The sequence below is a fragment of the Sinocyclocheilus rhinocerous genome, unplaced genomic scaffold (assembly GCF_001515625.1).
Source record: "Sinocyclocheilus rhinocerous isolate Xijiao unplaced genomic scaffold, SAMN03320098_v1.1 scaffold967, whole genome shotgun sequence".
Lineage (NCBI taxonomy): Eukaryota > Metazoa > Chordata > Actinopteri > Cypriniformes > Cyprinidae > Sinocyclocheilus > Sinocyclocheilus rhinocerous.
This window is the reverse complement of record NW_015660510.1, coordinates 98,935-122,376: the sequence shown is the minus strand read 5'-3', so window position 1 is coordinate 122,376 and position 23,442 is coordinate 98,935. Positions and strand designations below refer to the sequence as shown.

At 37.9% G+C, this 23,442-nt stretch overlaps 1 protein-coding gene across 1 annotated transcript in view; it reads left to right on the top strand.

Annotated features, from left to right (window-relative positions):
• Positions 1-23,442, top strand: part of LOC107725276 (inhibitor of Bruton tyrosine kinase-like) — a 37,901-nt gene that overhangs the window by 3,082 nt on the left and 11,377 nt on the right. The window contains exons 3-18 of the mRNA XM_016534486.1: positions 328-424; positions 1,112-1,236; positions 4,951-5,061; positions 5,145-5,315; positions 5,834-5,951; positions 6,128-6,308; positions 8,161-8,284; positions 11,006-11,183; positions 11,285-11,435; positions 17,290-17,910; positions 19,120-19,206; positions 19,291-19,373; positions 21,547-21,584; positions 21,673-21,769; positions 21,857-21,958; positions 22,751-22,868. Coding sequence (XP_016389972.1) covers positions 328-424; positions 1,112-1,236; positions 4,951-5,061; positions 5,145-5,315; positions 5,834-5,951; positions 6,128-6,308; positions 8,161-8,284; positions 11,006-11,183; positions 11,285-11,435; positions 17,290-17,910; positions 19,120-19,206; positions 19,291-19,373; positions 21,547-21,584; positions 21,673-21,769; positions 21,857-21,958; positions 22,751-22,868 — 2,402 coding nt within the window. The remainder of the gene's footprint in view (positions 1-327; positions 425-1,111; positions 1,237-4,950; positions 5,062-5,144; positions 5,316-5,833; positions 5,952-6,127; positions 6,309-8,160; positions 8,285-11,005; positions 11,184-11,284; positions 11,436-17,289; positions 17,911-19,119; positions 19,207-19,290; positions 19,374-21,546; positions 21,585-21,672; positions 21,770-21,856; positions 21,959-22,750; positions 22,869-23,442) is intronic.

Genomic DNA, 23,442 nt, shown 5'->3' with positions numbered 1-23,442 from the left:
ACAGCCTATCACAGCCCTCGGACCAAGGGATATGATTGGACAAAAATGTTATGGTCCCAAGCCTTCCACAGACAATATAAATACATTTAGACCACTTAGCTTAGTGATTGCTTTCGGGATGCAAAGAGACTTTCAACCAGCATAACGAAAAATGTTTTGGAACCATATTAATTGGCCTGGGTGATACATGAGTCAATCACTGTTGAGAACTACTGCAGATTTTTGTGGAACGTGAGTCACCAGAACAGCTTTATCTTTTCCTCCCCATTCCATTGGTTTAAATGTTTATGTCTTTCATTGCACCGTGTTTATATGTTTGTGTTCCAGCGTGGTGGAGCACTGTCCATCCAGGACAAGGAGGGTCTTTCGGCCCTAGACCTCACCATGAAGGACCGCCCAGCTCACGTAGTGTTCCGAAACACTGGTAAATATGGATTCATTTCCTTATTAATATTTAAGACTGTACCAGTGCTAAAGAAGTATTTGTGATAACTATTAAATTAGTTGCTCAACTTAACATATTAAAATTTTGTCCTTATCCATCCTTATATCATTCTATGTCTGCATGACTTTTTTCAAAAGTGAATTTTCCCTTCTTGCATATTCACACTTGACACATAACATCTAGTTATGAGACATGTCAGAACCAATAGCGTTTGTTGGTTGCATTGATTAGTCAAAATTAAGTTTTTCTCATAGTACTCTTGTTGTTTTTGAGGCTATGTAGCCCCTCTTCACGGAGTCAAATGAGGGTTTGTAATGACATGATGGCAAATAAATGAGAGAATGTTTGTTTTTGGCTTAAACCTTAAATCATTAAAACACAGATTGCCCCTCATCAATCCACTTGTTAAGTCTGACATCAGCATTTCTGGATCCAAGCACACTATCAGATCCCAGAAGCAAACAACAAACGGTGCTTATATACACTCACGGTGTGCTGTAATACACCTTAGTCAGGTTAGACACCATATTGAAATGAACATGGATGAAAATGATTGATTGTATATTTTCGCTTGAAGAGTAGAGATTTGGACCTGGAAACAGTATTTGTTACCTCACAACTTAACACAAGCACATAACTCGCTTTGTTGATCTGATCTCATCGCAGACCCTACTGAAGTGTACACTTGGGGAAGCAACACAAATTTTAGTCTGGGACATGGAAACCAGGAGAGCAGACATCATCCTGAGATTGTGGACCTGTTTTCAAGGTCTAGGATCTATGTGAAGCAGGTAAATGTTGTTCAGGGTTAATATAGTTTTGAAAATGTCAGTATTTTTTTTTTTTCATGTAGTTTCTTTTTAGACTTTATTTTAAGCATTCGTTTTTGTTCCTTTTTATTATTATTTTTTTAATCAGTTCAGTCAGGGCTGTAACCACCATAGACATTGAGGGGAACAAGTCCCCCCAATAATTAGAAATGGCCAAACTCCATTACGCAGCGCTTTGTTGGATGTTAGAATGACAAAAAGTTTAAAAGTTATGTTTTCAGTCTGGTCTGCCTCAGTGGTCTGACTGCGCTCGTCAGTGTCAAAACGATTGAGATGACCAATCAAATCAAAGTGGGCGGGGTTTACTGTTCACAGAAGCAGAGCGAGAATTCCAGCACAAAGCATCATTTTTAACCTTGAAAGAGCGAGGTAAGATGGAAGGAGCAAATCATTTAATATTTGACTACTGTTTTATGATAGAAATGTTGAACAACCAACAGTAATATCCAGGGATGCAACCTACTTGACTTTTAAATGTGGTCGTTCTGTTATCATTTGCATGATTCATGTAATTCCTAAATGATTGTGACGAAACAAGAAATGTTTTGCGTTTTGACATATTAGGCATACAAATAAAAGTACATGTGTTTAAAATATTATTTGCAAATAGTTCAAAATGATTACTTACTAACTTGAATTGCACCAACAATTTCCTTCACTAGTCTATTTCTTATGCTTTATTAAAAAAAAAAGCCCCCCAATGTTCAAGAAATGGTTACGGCCTTGAGTTCAATCAAAAGTAATTTATAAAGCACTTAAAAGTGTACCAACATGCTGTGCATTTTCAAAAAATACAAAGAAACCGCAATACAGTAAAATATAATTACAGAAAAAAAGCATATTAGAAAAAGTCACAAAGAATGAAATAACCACCCAGATCTAATAAACACTAATAAGCCATTCCACAACTTAGAGAATAGTTAATAATATATTTTTTTTACTGCAGGTTTTCGTCTTCAAAGGCTTTTATTGATAATATTTTTGATGTGGTCACTAAATTTCTTCATCATTTTACTTTTATTTGGATTCATTTCTGCTGATGAGGCACATAGTGTTATGAAATCCTCATCTGCAATGCAATTCCTCAGGGTTTGTGCGAGCTAGCAGTGCCTAAAACTCCCCAGGGTTACGTGTGACAACAAGAGAGGACGGTAAAAACAGAGGACCTGCGAGTGTTGCCTTGATAACAGGCTCCTCACAGGGAACCTCCTTCAAAACAAAAATCTCCAAGGGTCCCAGCAAACCATCCGAGGAAACTGGGACCTCTTTGTTACTCTGTAAATTGTTCTTGAAAATGCCCTTGAGGATGAAAACTATGTTCTTGTTGATGGAGAGAAGCTCTTTGTGCTGGAACTCATGCAACTAAGGTTTTTGAAAATAGGCTCATTTTCCAACTCCCCTAGAGTTAAACAGTTGAGTTTTACCGTTTTCGAATCCGTTCAGCCGATCTCCGGGTCTGGCGGTAGCACTTTTAGCTTAGCTTAGCATAGATCATTGAATTGGATTAGACCGTTAGCATCTCGCTCAAAAATTACCATAGAGTTTCTATATTTTTCCTATTTAAAACTTGACTCTTCTGTAGTTACATAGTGTACTAAGGCTGACGGAAAATGAAAAGCTAAAACTCAACTGTTTAACTCTAGGGGAGTTGGAAAATGAGCCTATTTTCAAAAATAGTGTAGTGTTCCTATAAAGACCAACTCATGCCAACATCATGCATTAACACCGTATAAGTTTCCATTTTTCCGTGGTCATAGCGGGGACTCATTTGCATTTTGGATGGATAACCAACATGCGCTAATATGTGGATGGGAAATGTGATCCAGTAGTGTTGCATGATCCCATTGTCAGTCTTTCATTTAGGATTTGGGCATTTTTGAAAGGAGAAGCCCCAAGTGGTTAAGGGGTGATCAAAATGAGTATATTAAGCCAAATCTCTCAGCCGTTTAGGAGGATGGAAAGCTTCTAGAGATGCATCTTACCCTTGAGAAAACACTTCAGCAATGCATTTAATTTTTTATTGTTAAGTCGGTGTGTGTACTTACATTCGGCTAATTAATTTCTGAAGTGCAGGGCAGTCCTCTAATTTTGCACTGCTCATTGTGATGCCGGATCTTGTTTCCTGACCCTTTCATCGGCTCTCCAATGCCCCCTTACATGGAAAGAAAGTGCATTGTGACCCGCCACGCTGTTCTGCAGATGCTTTCAGTTAAATATTAAAATATTCATTCAGGGATAACAGCAGCAGATTAAATAAGCGTTGCGAATGCGTGCGTACGGCAGCGAGTGAGAGCGGCTGCCAGTCAGCGCAGAGTTTGGACGCTTTACAGAACATCTCTTGCTTCTGTTTCAGCCTTGAGGAGTGTGTTAAATTAGTGATGATGTTGACCTTGGCACCCCTGCTCCGTTGTAGTCGACTCCGAGCCAATCCAGAGCTGGCATGCTTTGCAGAGAAAGGGCAGAGCTGTCATGGCTAAAAGTCAAGCCCTTGTGATGAGCAGAACGCAGCTGGTTCTTTCTGGACTGCAGTCATTCTGTCCAGGTCTCATTTCTTAATCGACCAATAATAGCATATTTAAAGTGGCCTCTAAAGTATTTGCTACACCAAAAGATGCCTAAATGTTGTTGTGTTAGATGTCCTTGCAAAAATGGCCCTGAAGAGTGAAACTGGTTCTGAGAAAGAGATCTTTCTGGGGGTTTTTCTTTCGTTTTGCAGATGCCTCTTGCTTTGGTGTTTTTGCAGTGACTTTTGACCAGCTTGTCTCGAAGGTTGTGTCTAAATCTAAAGCAGCCGAATCAGTCAGTGACTTAGTGGTGTGTTTGCGTGTATGAATTTCAATTTACCTCCCAAGTAAACTGATTTCACACTGACTAATGATCTTGATCAAATGTTTAATGACTTTCTTTGTAACACAGAATCATACGATGAAATCATAAAAAAAGATATTGATGGGTCAGTTTCTTTCAGCTGATCCACTAACATTACTATTTAAATGTTTGGGGTCAGTAAGAATATTTTCTTTTTCTTTTCTTTTTTTGCAAGAAATGTATCATTTTATTAAGCAGTAATGCAATTAATTAATCAAAAGTGACAGTAAAGACATTTATAATGTTATAAAACTTTACTATTTCAAATAAACTTTGTTTATTTGAACTTTATATTCATCAAAGAATTTATCCAGAAAAATGTAGCACATTTTGCACAAAAAAAATAAGCAGCGTAACTCTTTTCAACATTGATAATAATCATGAAGACTGGAGTAATGATGCTGAAAATTCAGCTTTGATCACAGAAATAAATTACATTTAGAATATATTCACATAGTAAACAGTTATTTTAAATTGTAATAATATTTCACAATATTACTGTTTTTACTGTATTTTTGATTAAATAAATGCAGCCTTGGGCTCATAAGATCTAATTGAGCCAAAAAACTAATTGTCATGTAGCCTTATTGTTTATCAGTTCTATCTTTGTTTTGCTTTTTAAAAGTACAATTATTGTTTTATCATTTCAAACCAAACATGATTATATTTTTGAAATGTTTGGCTGGAAAAGTGTTTGTGCTACGTAAGTGTGGCTTAAGCGTGCAAATATAATACAACAATGTCCATAAACTCGAACATAAACTTGAATGATTATTGCAACATTGCTGTGTTTTTGTGTCTGTTCAGGTGGTGTTGTGTAAGTTCCACTCGGTCTTCCTGTCCCAGAAGGGTCAGGTGTACACATGTGGACATGGACAGGGCGGACGACTCGGGCATGGTGATGAACAGACATATCTGGTGAGACACTTTGGTGTGGGTTGACGCATATGTTTCTGCATCTGCTGTCTTTCTAAGTCTTGGTGTCCACGTTCATATCAAAGGTTCCCCGGATGGTGGAGGGGCTTTTGTCCCATCACTGCTCTCAGATCGCAGCGGCCCGAGATCACACTGTTGTTCTGACAGAGGAGGGGTACGTCTACACCTTTGGGCTCAACACTCACCATCAGCTGGGCCTGGCACCTCCTCCTGCTTCCAGCCAAGTTCCCAAACAGGTCGGACAGCCTGGTCTTATGTGTGACACGCAGTTTCACAAAACTAGTGATGCACCAAAATGAAAATTCTGGGACAAAACTGAAAATTCTGGATGCACTTGGCCGAAAATAAATTTTAATTAATCAGTTGTATTTAATAATCATCTCTCAGTTAAAAGCTGAGTTGTACAAACATTTAAACTGCACATAAGGCAGTTTTTTTTAATGTTAGTTTTTAATAACAGAATTATGTTTCTACTCCAATTTGTTGCTGAAGTCTTGTGTTCTGTAATAATTTGTTTTCATGACTGATTCATTCAGACACATTAAATACATGTTTACCTGTTGTACTGTAGTTTATCCTCATTTTGTCATTGTTGCTGTGAATGATTACAGCACTCCAATACTATTTCTTTCAAAACCGAAAATTGCTTTTTCGGCTGAATATTTGCGGTTGCCGAAAGTTTAAGGCATCACTACCATGAACTCTAGGTAATCCCATAAATTGCATATTTTGTGTCCATTTCTATGGACCACAGGTCACCTCTAAGTCCCTGAAAGGGAGGTCCGTGATTGGTGTTGCAGCCGGCAGGTTCCACACTGTTCTTTGGACCCGAGATGCGGTGTATACCGTAGGATTGAATGGTGGCCAGCTTGGTAAGCTGCTCAAGCACCCAGATCTGTTTATCACATGCAAACAAACAGATTGTTTAACTGATCTAAAGTCTCTCAGGTGTTTTGCAAATCCTCTTCATGCAATTTCATCAGAGCGTCTGCTTCATTTGCCTCTTCCCATATGAAAACGTGTGGTCCAACCATTGTGATACATTCAGGTTACCTACTGGAGCCCAACGGAGAGAAGTGCGTGACGGTTCCTCGACAGGTGTCTGCTCTGCACCACAAGGATGTGACCATCGCTATGGCAGCAGCGAGCAATGGGGCCACCGTGTGCGTGACCGAAAAGGGAGATGTGTACCTGCTGACAGATTATCAGTGCAAGAAACTGGCATCCAAGTGAGTGGAGTTACATGTAGGAGACTCGAGTCATTATCTTGTCTCAGCGATCCAGATTTTGTTCAGACTTTGTTCAGTCTAACCAGAAAACTGATCTCATTGCACACCATCTAAAATATTGTTTTAGTCATTCTGAAATGCCTGAGCCAAAGTCTGTCATCAAAATGATTTGGTTTAATTACTTCGTCTCGCACGATTGCGTCAAGCATCCGAATGCTAGATAACATGACAGCGTTTGTTTGTCATGTCGTCTGCACGCTCTAAGGCTCAAGTAATTTGTTATGTAGGAAACAAGAGTCGCAGGCTTGTTGAAGCAACTTTTTATTGTCTTATCAGTGTTTCCTCTAGGATTTTTTCCAGCTGTGGTGGCAGGACTGTTTCCCGTGGACCACGCCCCCTTCCCCCTGGTGGTTAAACCTCCTCACCCAAACTCAGAATTGATATGTGGGGGTGTGTTAGAACGAGCCGTTTTAGGGGGGCGTGGCAGAGTCTTAACTTTGAGAAAAAATATCTCTTTGGTTTTTGCAACTTCAGGGATCTTATCTATGCACAATCAGCTTGTAACACTCCAAAGAGAAAGGAAAACTTGAAATCGCATCATATGACCCATTTAACTAAAAAAGACAAGTAAACAGTTCAAATAAGAACAAATAATTAAATTACAAGCAATAGCACAAACAAAAACAATAACAAGATACAAATGAAAAAATAACACTGGATAGGTTTATTTAGGCTGCTGTCTCTTTAAGACCTCATGCATGGATCTAATATACTGTTACACGTGCGTTTTGCTTCTCACCGGTTTACATTCACTTAATAGCCTACATACCGACTGTTTAATATAAACCAACTGTGTTTAGGCGAATATTCACCAAGACGGGCATTTTGACAATTTTGTATGTATTTGGCTGTTTACACGCAATAAGACACAAAACATAACTCAATTCTGTAGTCGCGCACGGTTTCAGAGGTGACTTTATGTGTGCGTGATTTAGGTGTGGGCGCATTGAAAACAGTCTATAAGAGGGTGAATGTGATTTCACCAAGTACAACATGTTCCTTGATCAACATCCTTGTTGATCCTGGAACAACATCCCAATCAACCAATCAGATTTGAGGAACAAGTTTACAGGAAATGTCAGGTTTAGGCTTACAACAAGGGTTAAGGCAGCACAACACCCCTGTTATTCAGCTGTTATTTCCCTCTGATTTTAGGGATAAGTTATGGGTAGGGATAGGGTTAAGTCTATGTTTTTGGACAGTAATGTTGTCCCAGGATCAACAAAAGATAGTGATCCAGGAACATGTCTGACTTGCCAAAATCACAGCGACCCTATAAGAGAGCGTGCGAGTACTGTATTGAGTTCTCTTTCCCCTTTTTTTGCACTTGAATTGCTTAAAGTCGCTTGGATGTTTAGATTGGCAAGACTTAAAAGCACGTGCCTCTGTCATCGCGTTATAAGCGCGGAACCTGCGGGAATGAGGAGAATTATGTACAATACCCGGTGCAATCCCGCGCTGATATTCAAGCCCTGCTCAAGTCTCCTCCACTAATTCCTCGACTGTGAATTATGTGAGTGGCGTCACTATGATGTCACTGAGAAGCTGCAGCCGTGGCGGGGATTATTTTTGGTGTGGCGGCCCGCCATGGCAGAATGAATGTAGCTGAAACACTGTTTATTACTGATACTCTGCGCCAGTTTCCCAGGAAGTGATGATTTTGTTCTCTTGAACACATGAGATGAAAATGGTGCTTTATTCGCAAATGTTTAATGCAATATTATAATTTTTTAATTCACAGCTTTGGTTGAAAACATAGCTGCTGCTAACACTGTCCTTGTGTTGTTCCCAGGCAGCTGAACCTGAAGAAAGTTCTAGTGAGCGGTGGTAGTTTGGATCATCGTATTGATCCTCAACTCCTGCATGATGGTGGAGGAGAGAAGCTGGTGATTTTGGCTCTAGATGAAACTGGGAGGGTGAGTTATATGCGACACTGATCTGAACTTCAATCTCATAAGTACTTATACAAATCAGAAACAGTAATAGGATCAAAATATAAATATAACAAAGTTTAAGATAAGCTTGGATCAAACCCAAAACCGTAATCAACTGATCTGTCCTAATCATACAAATACACCTGTTTTTTCCCTTAAAATGCTCATGAGGGAATGTCACAATGCATGTTTTAAAAATATCTGTTCTTTTACTGAAAGAGAGAGTCTTATCTCTTGACAGTCAAGTGAAGATGCTGCCATTATATTCACAGGGGGAACATCAGTGTTCAAGTGAACACTCCATCAGTCTCACACTTATATGAATATAGCTACTAAAAGCTAAATTTCTAACTTTTCTCTGTAGCTGTAAAAGCTTGTTTCTAAAATCATTTTATCAAAAGTGCTTACGTTAATGACAATTTAGCACATTGAAGTGACTTGACAAACATTCAGTGCAGTTCACCATCATGGAAAACTTTCATCTGAACTGGAAGAAGTATAAAGATGTTTGTGGTCTACATTACAGTTAAATCTAATGCTGTGTTTCCTAATATTATCACCTAAAGTACAAGAACAACAAAGGGCCTGAGACCGGGCCTTGTGGCACACCATATTTTGCCATAGTTAGGTCAGGCAGATTTTCATTTACACAAATGAAGTGGTAGAGATCTGACAGGTAGGAGCTAAACCATTTTAGCTACTTATTAAGTTTTAAAATAGTGTTTAATTTTTATTGCTGATGTTTTTCCCCCTATAATATACGGTGACTTCCAGCTATCTGGTTATAAAGTCTGTCTAACCAAGATGTTCAGTCTTGTGGATCTGTTCGTGCCTGATAAAAGGCTATCAGCTGGACCAGCCCAGTCAGTGGAAGGGGGTCCAAGTTGGATTTAGTCATGCTTAATGATTTTGCATTTTCTCAGCGTAAATACCAGTGTGCTTTCATATCTATATATTTTAAAACACATGGTTTTTATATAATAAAAGCTTCTTAATTTGATGCTGGCATTTGGTTTGCCAAGCACGTCTTCCTAAATGTCTGGTAATATGCCAGAGTTATTTGCTTTTATATCTTTACAGCTCGTCACTCCATCTGTTTATTAAATGCCTGCCTTAGCAAACACCATAATTTTTGCTATTGCTCATAAGGGGTTTGAACAAACCCTGGTCCCTCTAATCACGTTGCTTATTTGTTTGATGAGAGGTTCACTTCTCCTTTTTCTGAGTAGTCTGACTTAAGATTTTCTGTGATGTGGAGAATGCAAACGGAATTTTGGAATCCAGTCATAAAAATAGAATTTGCTGTATAATGTGGAATGCCATGGAATTTGGCATATTTTGGATGATTAAATCAAAAGTAGGGCAGTACATTTAATCAAATTGTGATTTGATTAAAATTCAAAGTCCATGACTTCACATAATACGTAATTACGTTGAAAAGGTCACGCTTGACGTAGGCGGAAGGTAGGTTTCAAAAGATTTAAACATCCAGGATACGCACACGAAGTGACCATTTTAAACGATAAACTGACACAAAGACATTTGAATATGTGTAATTGAACATACAACAACTTTTGAACGGTCCTCCGTCTCCACATTTGTAAACACTGAGTCGGTACTTCCGCCTACGTCAAGCGTGACCTTTTCAACGTAATTACGTATTACGTGAAGTCATGGACACGCATCGCAGAGCAGTGCAAGGCGCGCATTTTTGTTTATAAAGCATTTACTTTTTTTTAGAAAATGAATGGTCGTTTCGCTAGATAAGACCCTTATTCCTCATCTGGTATCATGTAGAGCCCTTTGAAGCTGCACTGAAACTGTAATTTTGACCTTCAACCATTTGGTAACCATTGAAGTCCACTATAAGGAGAATAATCCTGGAATGCTTTCATCAAAAACCTTAATTTCTTTTCGACTGAAGAAAGAAAGACGTAAACATCTTGGATGACATGGGGGTGAGTAAATTTTAATTTGAATGTGAACTAATCCTTTAAAAACTATGTAATTTAAAAGAAATCCAGAAATATATTAAAACAGAAAAACAAATCAGAATATAGGAAAAAATAAAACTGATTTCATAGAGCCATAAAAAAATTTTTTTTTATTAAACTTTTAATACATTTTTGTTAAAGAATTAGTTCACTTCCAGAATAAAAAATTTACTGATAATTTACTCACTCCCATGTCATCCAAGATGTTCATGTCCTTCTTTCTTCAGTCGCAAAGAAATTAAGGTTTTTGAGGAAAACATTCCAGGATTTTTCTCCATATAGTGGACTTCAATGGGGATCAAAGGGTCCAAATTGCAGTTTCAGTGCAGCTTCAAAGGGCTCTACACGATCCCAGCTGAGGAATAAGGGTCTTATCTAGCTAAATGATCGCTCATTTGATCGGTCAATTGTAGAAGTTTCAAGATTTTAATTAATTAGACATGATCTTTGATTACTAACATTTAATTTAACAATGAAATCCAGAAAAAAATCCAGAGAATACAGAATTGTTTTCTTTTTAAAGTAAGTAAATAAATAAATAAAAGAAAACACAATTTCATAAGGCCTTATTTTTTACCTGTGTGTTTTGACTTGAGTCTGTAAGGCACCTTGCAACCACTCAGAACACATTAGCAACCATTTACCTGGTATTGTATTCATTATATTCATATTCCTGCTTTCTTCTCTCTGTCTTTCTCTGATGTTTCAGGTGTTTTGTTGGCGCTCTATGGGCACGTCAGTGAGGCAGTGTCGCTGGGCGTACGGCCGACAGGTCTTCATGTCAGATATCGCCCTGAGTAAGAACAGCATGATGTTTGTTACTCAGGATGGAGAGGGCTTCAGTGGACAGTGGCTGGGCCAGTACAAGAAAGCTGTAGACAAAAAAGGTATTGAGGCCATCAGTTTAACTCTAAATATGTTATAAATAAAATAGGATTTCTAACTAGATAGGAAGGACCCGTGACTTATGAATGCTCTGTTGTGTCAGATGGCATGGAGGTGTCCGGTCACTCAGATGGAGGGGGTGTTTATGAACGAATCCGTCTGGAGAAGCTTCCTTACGTCCACAGAGCCGTCAGCATCACCATGGATTCGAAGGGCCGGAATTTCGGAGTGCTGCAAGCTGATCCTAAAACCAGGTGCAGATAATGATGATGACTAACAAGGGCACAGATGTTTGTGACTGAATGACGTTTGGAATGTTGGAGTCTTAACATTTCTGGCTTTCAGTGTCACTGAATAGTTCCAGTTCATTCTGATCAAAGTTGTTTAGTATACAAAGATAAACAAAAATGTTCTTAAAATCATTATTTTTATAGTTATTTTTTTGTAAATTACCATCAGCAAAACCAGGAAATTACAAAATTTATGTTTTTTTAAAGACGTAAACAAAGTGGAAGTGTGATTAACCATCTTAACATATGGGAAAAGACTGTAAATACTGAATTAGTATCAGCCATGTTACCAGTTGATGAATAAATCTGTCCCTAAATGCTGTAGAATATATTTGGAAGCAGAGCTTCACAGCTTGACGGCATTTTCTCCTCCCTCATAAAGATGATAAACAATTAAATTTTTTTTTTTGTTATCTTAACTATGTATGTTTATATGGTTAGTATAGTAACATTTTATTAAAATGCATGAAGTGTCCAAGTGTAATGTAGGGATTTCTTAATATGAACAGACACTGATATCAGCATTCACAAGGTTTGCTAATCACCCAGCACATGAATCCCATATTCTTGGTTGATTTCCTGTCAGTATGGTAAACTCATCTACTCATGAGATCGAAACTAATTCGATCAGGAGACGACAAAGCTTTCTTGGTATCAAGGACTGAAAGAGTTCATTCACAACCTATAGAAACCCCATGTCTTGGGACCCACCAATGGATGGAACCATTATGTCCAGAACAGGAAAAGGATGAGTAAATTAAATGATGCCCTCAGGCAAGCACAGGATATACAGCGTGACGCCACATGACTATCACATGTTTAACCACCTGCTTCCTGCATGACCGAAACCCTTGCTTTCTTGTGTCACAGACAAAGAAACAGAACATTGCATTACTATTTTAAAAGACAAATCGTTTAAAACATATAAGTAGTGAAAATGTATCCACTGTATGGGTTAGGCCGTATATATATATTTTAAGTGTTTATCGAAACCATGATACCTCAATCTTGGCCTTATAACTTTTCTTTTAGTGATTACGATTACTGTGTATGCAAAATACCTGTTGTTTAAGCTTGAATGAGAGCTTGTCTTATTCGCCGAACATTGGTGTTAGTGAAAAGTTTATATTTTGTATCATTCTCTGGTGATAATACTGTTATCAGAAGATATTTAAAACTTGCAGAAATACTCTCCACAAACAGCATGCGATCCATGCCAACCATGCCACCATCTGATTGGACAGCGACCTGTGGGCTGGACAAAAGTCAGCCTGCTTAAAATGGACACAAAGCCCTCTGGCGCAGTCTTACGCTCGCTCGCTCACTCACTCTAAAGAACTTTGGCTTTCACCTTGGTGAGCGCGACAAAGCGCCCATGCCGTACCACCGCACAGCGAGACCATCTAAGAACTCAAACACTTCAGAGAAAACGTACGATCTTCAAAGTCTTGCAAACTCAGGCTTTTAGCAGGACTGCTGAAGCCTCTTCCGTAACCCGGCAACCAACCACTCCAAGAGGGCTTCCCCAAAAGAACGTCATTCAAACGTCATTCCGACGTCAAAGCAACAGCCAATCAGCGAAGGAATTTCCCTTCAACAGACATCCAGGAAGCTCGCGTCAGCCACGGAATCACCTCAGGTTTTCAGCTGTCAACCAAGGAAAACGCAAGTACAAGCAAAATCTTCGATCTGCTGAACTGACGCTGGTGAATTTAGTTAAGCAGTAAAGATAAGGAAATTCTCTGCTTTGTAATTCTCTCAGGCGAATTTAACTCACTCGTGGAAACGAGTGTTAGAACCCCTCAAACTACATGCAACTCCGTTAACTCAGTCCTTCAATTTTCTGAGCTGTATATGTGTTTGTGTGTGTGTGTGTATGTGTTTTAGCTTAGTTTTGATGTAAATCTAGAATAGCAAATAAATTCATGTTTCATTTATAAAGAATCATTGTTGGTGTCATATAATTTCAAGGTTAAAACTTTGCCAAGATCAACGTTACCTCTCTTTTTAAGAGCTTACAAATTATCATAATTGTGTTAACCCGTGGCCAGGGGGAAAATACAGATACATAGTCAGTTTGTTTAAATATACTGAAATCACGGCTCGCTGGACGACCCTTGATTTAAAGTGTAACACAACAAATTTGAAATCGGTTTAATCAGGTGGACTTGGGATATTCAGATCCGAGTCCTCTCAAAACCTGAATGAATTAATAATAATTAATTCCCTACAGTTAAAATTAAGTAATCAAAGTCATTACATTATGGTGGAGAAAAATAAGCTGGCAAGATTTGACTGAGAAATTAATGACCCAAGATAAATATTATGAATTTTGTCTATTTTTATCCGGAAAAATAGATTAAAAGATAAAGAAACAGATTTGTGGTGGCACTGGATACTTTTATGTATAAGAGCGTGTTGAATGAATGAAGTGAAACTCGAGAGTTTGTTGTAAAGAATTGAACTGCAGAAAAACGTTTTAATTTGTCCAACGAGACAAAATAAGTCGCGTCAGAGCGCACAAGAAAGAAACGGGCGTTTTTCCCCGTTTACTTTCTGTAAAAGGGCCTTCAGAGTGTAATTTGTATAAGTGCGTGTTCCACTTCAAAATGCAACTCTGCTATTCATCTCCCCGGTTTGAGAACATCAGATTAGCTAGCTGATAGTCCTCTGCCATTTAATTCACTAAAAAAAACTAGTGAACTCGAAATGCGGTGCTCACAGAGCGTCCGAACGCTATTATTACTTTTGGGAGAATTATGAAACCTTGATCAAGTGAAATCGTGGTTAAATCCACGCGTGTTTTATCTGTATAAATGTGTTCTGATATCCGCCGAAGATATCAATGACAGTGAATTAATTGCAGTAAAGCTGTACATTAATGTACCTCACTCTAACGAGGTGAGATGGTTTAGCGCTATAAGATAAGATAAGAATCTATAGTGCTTTTTGGTTGTGTAGTGCGAGATGCGCTGACATCTCCTGCGATGTACTTAAACTGTGTATAACCATCTACTGTGTGTAGCACAAGCTAGTTATTACAAAGTACATTGCCATAGTGACACCCGTGACCCGGAAGTTACGAGAAACCTTTTCCGGGGTAACTTTCAGTCCGCCAGCGCCATTTTAAAGCTGGTTGTAAACAAATAGCCAAGCATAAGCTATTAGCATTGAAGGCTAGTGGTTAGCACGGAGCATTTTGTGGTCAAAGGCAAAGAGTTGTGCAGTGTTTGAAGTTGAAGTGACTCGATCAGTTACAGCTGATTTCTTCCGCTATTTCACACTGATCTCATCCTACCTCTCTCTCTCCTCTTCTCCTCTCATTGAGAAGGAACATTCCCAAACACGAACGTAATAACATTGTGTCCCATGTCATCCAAGATGTTCATGTCCTTCTTTCTTCAGTCGCAAAGAAATTAAGGTTTTTGAGGAAAACATTCCAGGATTTTTCTCCATATAGTGGACTTCAATGGGGATCAAAGGGTCCAAATTGCAGTTTCAGTGCAGCTTCAAAGGGCTCTACACGATCCCAGCTGAGGAATAAGGGTCTTATCTAGCTAAATGATCGCTCATTTGATCGGTCAATTGTAGAAGTTTCAAGATTTTAATTAATTAGACATGATCTTTGATTACTAACATTTAATTTAACAATGAAATCCAGAAAAAAATCCAGAGAATACAGAATTGTTTTCTTTTTAAAGTAAGTAAATAAATAAATAAAAGAAAACACAATTTCATAAGGCCTTATTTTTTACCTGTGTGTTTTGACTTGAGTCTGTAAGGCACCTTGCAACCACTCAGAACACATTAGCAACCATTTACCTGGTATTGTATTCATTATATTCATATTCCTGCTTTCTTCTCTCTGTCTTTCTCTGATGTTTCAGGTGTTTTGTTGGCGCTCTATGGGCACGTCAGTGAGGCAGTGTCGCTGGGCGTACGGCCGACAGGTCTTCATGTCAGATATCGCCCTGAGTAAGAACAGCATGATGTTTGTTACTCAGGATGGAGAGGGCTTCAGTGGACAGTGGCTGGGCCAGTACAAGAAAGCTGTAGACAAAAAAGGTATTGAGGCCATCAGTTTAACTCTAAATATGTTATAAATAAAATAGGATTTCTAACTAGATAGGAAGGACCCGTGACTTATGAATGCTCTGTTGTGTCAGATGGCATGGAGGTGTCCGGTCACTCAGATGGAGGGGGTGTTTATGAACGAATCCGTCTGGAGAAGCTTCCTTACGTCCACAGAGCCGTCAGCATCACCATGGATTCGAAGGGCCGGAATTTCGGAGTGCTGCAAGCTGATCCTAAAACCAGGTGCAGATAATGATGATGACTAACAAGGGCACAGATGTTTGTGACTGAATGACGTTTGGAATGTTGGAGTCTTAACATTTCTGGCTTTCAGTGTCACTGAATAGTTCCAGTTCCTTCTGATCAAAGTTGTTTACTATACAAAAGTAAACAAAAATGTCCTTGGAATCAAACACTGATTTTTTTTTTTTGTAAATTACCATGAATTACTTGCGCCCAACAAAACCAGGAAGTGACCAAATTGAATTTTTTTTAAAGACCTAAACAACAGCGGAAGTGTAATTAATCATCCTAACACATTGGAAAAGATTGTTGATACTGCATTAGTATCAGCCATGTTACCAGCTGATGAAAAAAATCTGTGGCCAAATACTGTAGAGTTTACTTGGACGCGGAGCCTTAAGAGCTTGACATCAGCAACAAAAAATATGAGAGGCATTTGGTTTGTTTTGTTATCTTAACTATGTATGTTTATATAGTTAGTAACATTTTATTAAAATGCATTTAGCATTGGTTTTTTCCTCTACTGCACATGGTCTGACTGAGCAGCCTATTTTAGGGTTGTGACCCACCAGTTGAGAACCACTGGTCTGTGTTTTGTATTTTGTAGAGCCCAGTTTTTTCTCTTATCACATTAAGGGCCTATTTACATGTGTCACTTCATGTGTTCTTATTGATCCAATTTGTTAAAACTGTTGCATATATCTTCAATTCCATGCTCTGCCTTTATCTTTTTATCATTTTGGGAAGAATAACATTTATATATGTGGCTACCAGATGCATTTGCACTTGTTCAGTTGTGTCTCAGACCATCTCCTGATGTGGTTTGCGTGATCTGATCGCAATCCATCTCGAATGCATTTCTATGGGCATTTACACCTGGTCATTTTAGCTCTCCAGTTAAAGGAAGTGCATTTAATTGGCCAAGTGTAAGTAGGCCAAAAATAACTGCTGCTTGAAAACTGTACAAAAGCACAGTATTTATGTCTACAACGGTGGAAGAATTCAAACATTGTTAACTGAAACTAAAACCATAAAACAATATTGTTACCTGAAATAAAAACAAAAATGAACTGAAATAAAATAAAATAAAATACAATAGTTGCCAAAGCAACATTTCTCATTTTGTTTAGTATAACGTGTTGTACTAAAATAACTAAAACTGAAATAAAATTAATAAAAACAATGATATTAAAAATATATTAGAACAAATAAAAAAAAACAAACACATAAATGACAAAAACACAACAACATTTCTAAAACTTTAACCAAAATGAAATCATAAAATTTATAAATAAAGTTATTAAAAATGTACGACGAAAAGCTATAATAGTATCTCAATTATACTAAAATAACACTGCATTCAAGAACTATTAATGGAATAACATTTTGTGAAAATCAATCAGTTCCTGTATTTTGTTCTGAACTGGTTTCCAGTTTTAATCATGTGTCATGATATATTTTCAGCCTACTTGTGTTAGCGTTTCTTCTCTCTGTTCTTCAGCTTGTATGAAGTTCCCACCGCTTCTGCGTCCACGTTCTCCCAGCACTTCCAGCGCCTCCTGACCGAAGCCGATGAGACGGACAGCATCCATGACGTGACCCTGCAGGCTGGCAATCGCACCTTCGCAGCACACAAATACATCCTGTCCATGCGGTCGGACTTCTTCCGTAAAGTGCTCCACCCGGAGGGCTGCAAAGAGGGTGCGGAAGATGGAGAGGTGAAGAAAGGAGAAGATGCGGTGGGCTGTGATCTGCTGGTCCTGGAGAAGGTTTCTCCTGAGATGCTGGAGCAAGCGCTTCACTTCATCTACACAGACTCCTGTGAGATGCTGGTTCACGGGACCCGGCCCATCGTCCCTCGCTCTAACCAGAGCTCTGATCCTGAACCGCAGCAGCAGCTGATCCACAGTCTGCAGGCTCTAGGGCTGGAGAAGCGCTCCGCTCTGGATGTGTACCGCTCTCTTCCTGCTAAGACTCTTGAGGATGCAGACAAGCCCAAGGCCAAAAGCACTAAGTCTGGGAAAAAAGGCAAGAGCGGTAATGTCGGTGAACCTGGACAAAACTCTGTGAAGATGCTGCAGGGCGTCGCCAAAAAACTGGGCTTGGGGAGCCTCTCAGCACGGTGAGATGCTTTTCGAATGTATTTCCCCCCCCCCAAAGTTTACTTGTATGTTAAAGGAATAGTTGACCAAAAAATTAAAATTGGCTGAACATGTCCTTCTCATCCTCAGGCTGTCCAAGATGTAGGTGAGTTTGCTTCTTCATCAGATTTGGAGAAATGTAGCATCACTTGCTCACCAATGGATCCTCTGCAGTGAATGGGTGCCGTCAGAATGAGAGTCCAAACAGCTGATAAAAACATCACAATAATCCACAACACTCCAGTCCATCAGTTAATGTCTTGTGAAGCCAAAATACGGGTCCATAATCCAAAATACCGTTTTCTCCAGTGAAAAAGTCATCTGGTCTGAATCAGGAGAGAAATATGCACAGATCAAGCACCGTTTACAAGCCGAAACAGTTTTAAACAAATATGTGTGTGGATTTGGACATCAGGTGATGGACTTTTTCACTGGAGGAAGCGTTATTATGGATTATGGACTCGTATCGGAAGCTACAGTATGAAGTTAAAAACGTATTGATGGATTTGTTTCTTACAAACCTGCAGCTTTTGGCTTCACAAGACATTAACTGATAGACTGGAGTGGTGTGGATTACTTGTGGATTATTGTGATGTTTTTATCAGCTGTTTGGACTCTCATTCTGAAGGAACCCATTCACTGCAGAGGATCCATTGATTGCAAGTGATGCAATGCTACATTTCTCTAAATATCCAAACTCATCTACATCTTGGATGGCCTGAGGGTGAGAGGGTGAGTACTTTTTTGAGTGAACTATTTCTTTAATCAAGGTGTCTTGCACCAAAAGCAGTTATGCTTCTACAAGAAGAATACATGCAATACTACGTTATATTTTGCTCAAAACAAGGTATCTTAAGAGGGAACTTTTCCTTTTTAAGCTCACTTGTAGGTCTATGACGATCATTAATTTTGTGTTAAAATAAGACTTAATTTAAATTCAGCAATGTACACTCCATTTGTTATCATTAAATTATAACTCATATTAATCATTTATCACCACCCTGCTCTCTAAATTTACTCTCAAAATGATCTGTTATAAAAATCGGCTGAACACTTAAGAATTAAACAGACTGTTTTTGCTGATGTACTTTCAATATTTTTGTATGTAAATGAGGGGTTCTTATTGGCTGTTGCTGTAATTCATCAAGGTATCCTGGTTGCTAATTAATAAGTATTTTACGACTGACTAGGCTTGATGGGGTGAAGTTTGAAAATGGGAAGATCAGTGTGGTGCAGAAGAAGACGGGCAACAAGCTGCGATTCAACCAGAAAAAATGGTGTGTGTTGTGATGAAGCATCAATGGAGGTCATACACTCTTTCAGTGGCTGTGAATACAGATCTTCTCATTGTGTGTCCTCAGCTCGTACCTCTGTGACGTCACGCTGCGCTCGGAGGACGGCAGAGAGTTTCCCTGTCACAAATGTGTCTTGTGCGCTCGGCTGGGTGAGATCAGATGTTTTATTTCACACTTGTGTCCACTGACATTTTCATACTGATTCAGATGCTGTATTTAATTTGACTCAAATGAAAATAAAGCTGTTAGTGTTGGAAGGTGAAGCCTGTTACATTGTACTGTTGTATAGCAGAGTACTGAACGCTGATGAAGCATTCAAAATACATCTTTGCACCGTTTTTTATTGGACAGTAAAATCATGTCTCCCCCCTTTTTTATCAAATAAATAGACTACTGTTCAAAACTTTGGGGTCAAAACTAAAGACATAAAAATTGTCATTACTTGAAATTAAACATTGTCTGAAATAAAATTAAATATAATATAAAAAACTAAACTTATTTTATTTCAGTGAAGTGCTAAGGCAATTGTTCTCATTTTCATAATTTGTTTTGAAGTACTAAAATAACTAAAACTAACAGTACAATAACAATTACAATAACAAAAAATAATAAGGACAAAAACACAACAGTATTACTAAAACCTGTATACAATTTAAAATAAAAAAATATATAAACATATTCAGTGGCTGTGAATACAGATCTTCTCATTGTGTGTCCTCAGCTCGTACCTCTGTGACGTCACGCTGCGCTCGGAGGACGGCAGAGAGTTTCCCTGTCACAAATGTGTCTTGTGCGCTCGGCTGGGTGAGATCAGATGTTTTATTTCACACTTGTGTCCACTGACATTTTCATACTGATTCAGATGCTGTATTTAATTTGACTCAAATGAAAATAAAGCTGTTAGTGTTGGAAGGTGAAGCCTGTTACATTGTACTGTTGTATAGCAGAGTACTGAACGCTGATGAAGCATTCAAAATACATCTTTGCACCGTTTTTTATTGGACAGTAAAATCATGTCTCCCCCCTTTTTTATCAAATAAATAGACTACTGTTCAAAACTTTGGGGTCAAAACTAAAGACATAAAAATTGTCATTACTTGAAATTAAACATTGTCTGAAATAAAATAAAATATAATATAAAAAACTAAACTTATTTTATTTCAGTGAAATGCTAAGGCAATTGTTCTCATTTTCATTTTTTTTTTTTGAAGTACTAAAATAACTAAAACTAACAGTACAATAACAATTACAATAACAAAAAATAATAAGGACAAAAACACAACAGTATTACTAAAACCTGTATACAATTTAAAATAAAAAAATATATAAACATAAAATCAAAGTATTAGCATATGTTAACAAAAAATATCAAAATGTATAATAGTATGATCATACTAAAATATTATGATACTGGTCAATAAGATTTTTTTTAAATGAATGCTTTTATTCAGCAAGGGTGCATTAAATTGATAAAAAATGCCAGTAAAGACATTTATAATGTTACAAAAGATTTCTGTTTCAAATAAATGCTGTTCTTTTGAACTTTCTATTCATCTGTGAATTCTGAAAAATCAAATACTTTCCTCAAAAATATTCAGCAGCACAACTGTTTTCAACATTGATAATAATCAGAAATGTTTCTTGAGCTGCAAATCAGCATATTAGAATGATTTCTGAAGATCATGTGACACTGAAGACTGGAGTAATGATGCTGAAAATTCAGCTTTGATCACAGAAATAAATTACATTTTACAATATATTCATACAGAAAAGTGTTATTTTAAATTATAATATTTCACGTTTTCACTGTTTTTACTGTATTTTTTTAAAGCAGCTTTGCTGAGCATTTCAGTTCAAAAACATGGCAATAATGCACCAGTCAACTTTTGTTTTGTATATCTTTATGTATCTGTCTACCCTGACTAAACGTAACTATTATGATTACTGATTCTCAGAGTGATTTTTGGCCACTTCATTAACTTCAGATCCTTTTAAAACCTGTTGAAACAAAACGAAGAGATTTATCAGAATGCTTTTGCTGCTGTTTTCCAGACAGTGATAGTTGAAAATGACTAGAAAACGTAAAACTGACCCATAATTTGTTCATTTTTCTTGTGAGAAACAAACCAAAACTTAAGTTTCTTGCTAAAAATCCTTAATTTTATGGTCCTTTGGAGCTTGAGAGTCCCCATTTATCTTCATTTTGTAGCTTAGACATTCTTCGTGCGTGTTTCACATAAGAAACAAAGTGTGCATTATCATATTTTATTATACATGGTGTGTGCTTTTAGTGATTTAATTTTGACTCTCTTATTTCTGCAGAGTATTTCAACAGTATGTTGGGCAGCCCCTGGATTGAGGTATGATGGCATGACATGAAGTAGCAGCATCATGGTCTCTCTGAACTGGAACTGTTGTGTTCATGTGAGTGTCTTCTGCCCTCTTCAGGCCACCAGCTGCACTGCGCTGGATATGCCCACCACCTCGGAGGTCCTGCAGGCCATTCTGGAGTACATCTACACCGACGAGTCTCCCACTGTCAGAGGTTTCACCCCAGACTTTGTGCTGGGATGTTATTACCTGCCGTTTCTTCCTTTCGCCAGTGTAATCCATGTCTGTCTTTATATCTCAGAGTCTGTGAATGTGGAGTTTGTGTGTAACGTGCTGGTGGTGGCGGATCAGCTGCTGATCACCAGGCTGAAGGAGATCTGTGAGGTCGCCATCACTGAGAACCGTAAGTCTGCAGTCTGTCATATGGCTTCAGAAAATGTACACTAATATACAAAGTTTGTGGTTGGTAAGAATTCTTTGTGTTTTTGAAAGAAGTCTCTTCTGTTTATCAAGGCTGCATTTATTTGATTTATTTGAAAAATACAGTAAGAACAGTAATATAATTACAGTTTAAAAGAAGTGTTTTATATGATGATACTGTATATTGTAAAATGTAATTTATTTCTGTGATGCAGCGCTGTATTTTCAGCATCATTACTCCAGTCTTCAGTGTCACATGATCTTCAGAAATCATTCTAATATGCTGATTTGCTGCTCAAGAAACATTTCTGATTATTATCAATGTTGAAAACAGTTGTGCTGCCCAATATTTTTGTGGAAACTGATGCATTTGATTTTTCAGGATTGTTTGATGAATAGAAAGTTAAAACAACAGCATTTATTTGAAATATAATTTTTTTGGCCATTATAAATGTATTTCCTATCAGTGTTGATCAATTTAATGCATCCTTGCTGAATAAAAGTATTAAATTCTTCTTCTTCTTCAAAAAAAAAAACTTACTGACCCTTAATTTTTGAACAGGAGTGTTTTACACAGGCCGTTTGTCATATTCCAAGAACGACTGCAACTTGATATTTTGAATAGTATGGAAAAGTAGCAATAACAATTGAACTTTTATCTTTCACTTGATTGTTATTATTGCATTACATATAATATACCATGCATAGTCCAAAATGTTGCAGTGCAAAAAACCGACGCCAAGGTGAGATGATTCAGTCCATGTATTGTGTGCAGTGACGCTGAAGAACGCTGCGGAGTTGCTGGAGTTTGCCACCGTGTACAACGCTGATCAGCTCAAACTGTCCTGCCTGCAGTTCATGGTCCTCAACATGACGGCGCTGCTGGAGTCCAGGTGAGATCCAGACCACTAAACCCCTGCTGCTTAAAGGGACAGTTCACCCCAGAATAAAAATTCTGTCATCATTTACTCGCCCTCAAGTTGTTCCAGACCTGTTTGAGTTAACGGTAGCCAATTCACTTTCATAGTATTTTTTTTCTCTCTATACTATGGAAGTCAGTGGCTACCGTCAGCTGTCTGGTCACCAACATCCTTCAAAATTTGCGTTCAACCGAAAGCAAGGATGTCCTCCGTTCACGCTTAGTCTTGTGTTCAAATGATATATTTAAGAAATAAGGTGCAAGAGGTTGACCTTTCACTTTTAATTGTAAAACTGTGAATATAAAACACTCAGATCTTCTGGTATGAAGCACCGACAACTTTCATGTTCAGGAAAAAGAACAGATACACTACTGTTAAAATTGTGGGGTTGGTAAGATTTTTAAAGTCTCTTCTGCTCACCAAGGCCAATTTATTTATCAGTAAAAACGGTAATATCATTACAATTTAAAAGAAGTGTTTTCTTTGATGATATATTGTAAACTGTAATTTATTTCTGTGATGCACAGCTGTATTTTCAGCATCATTA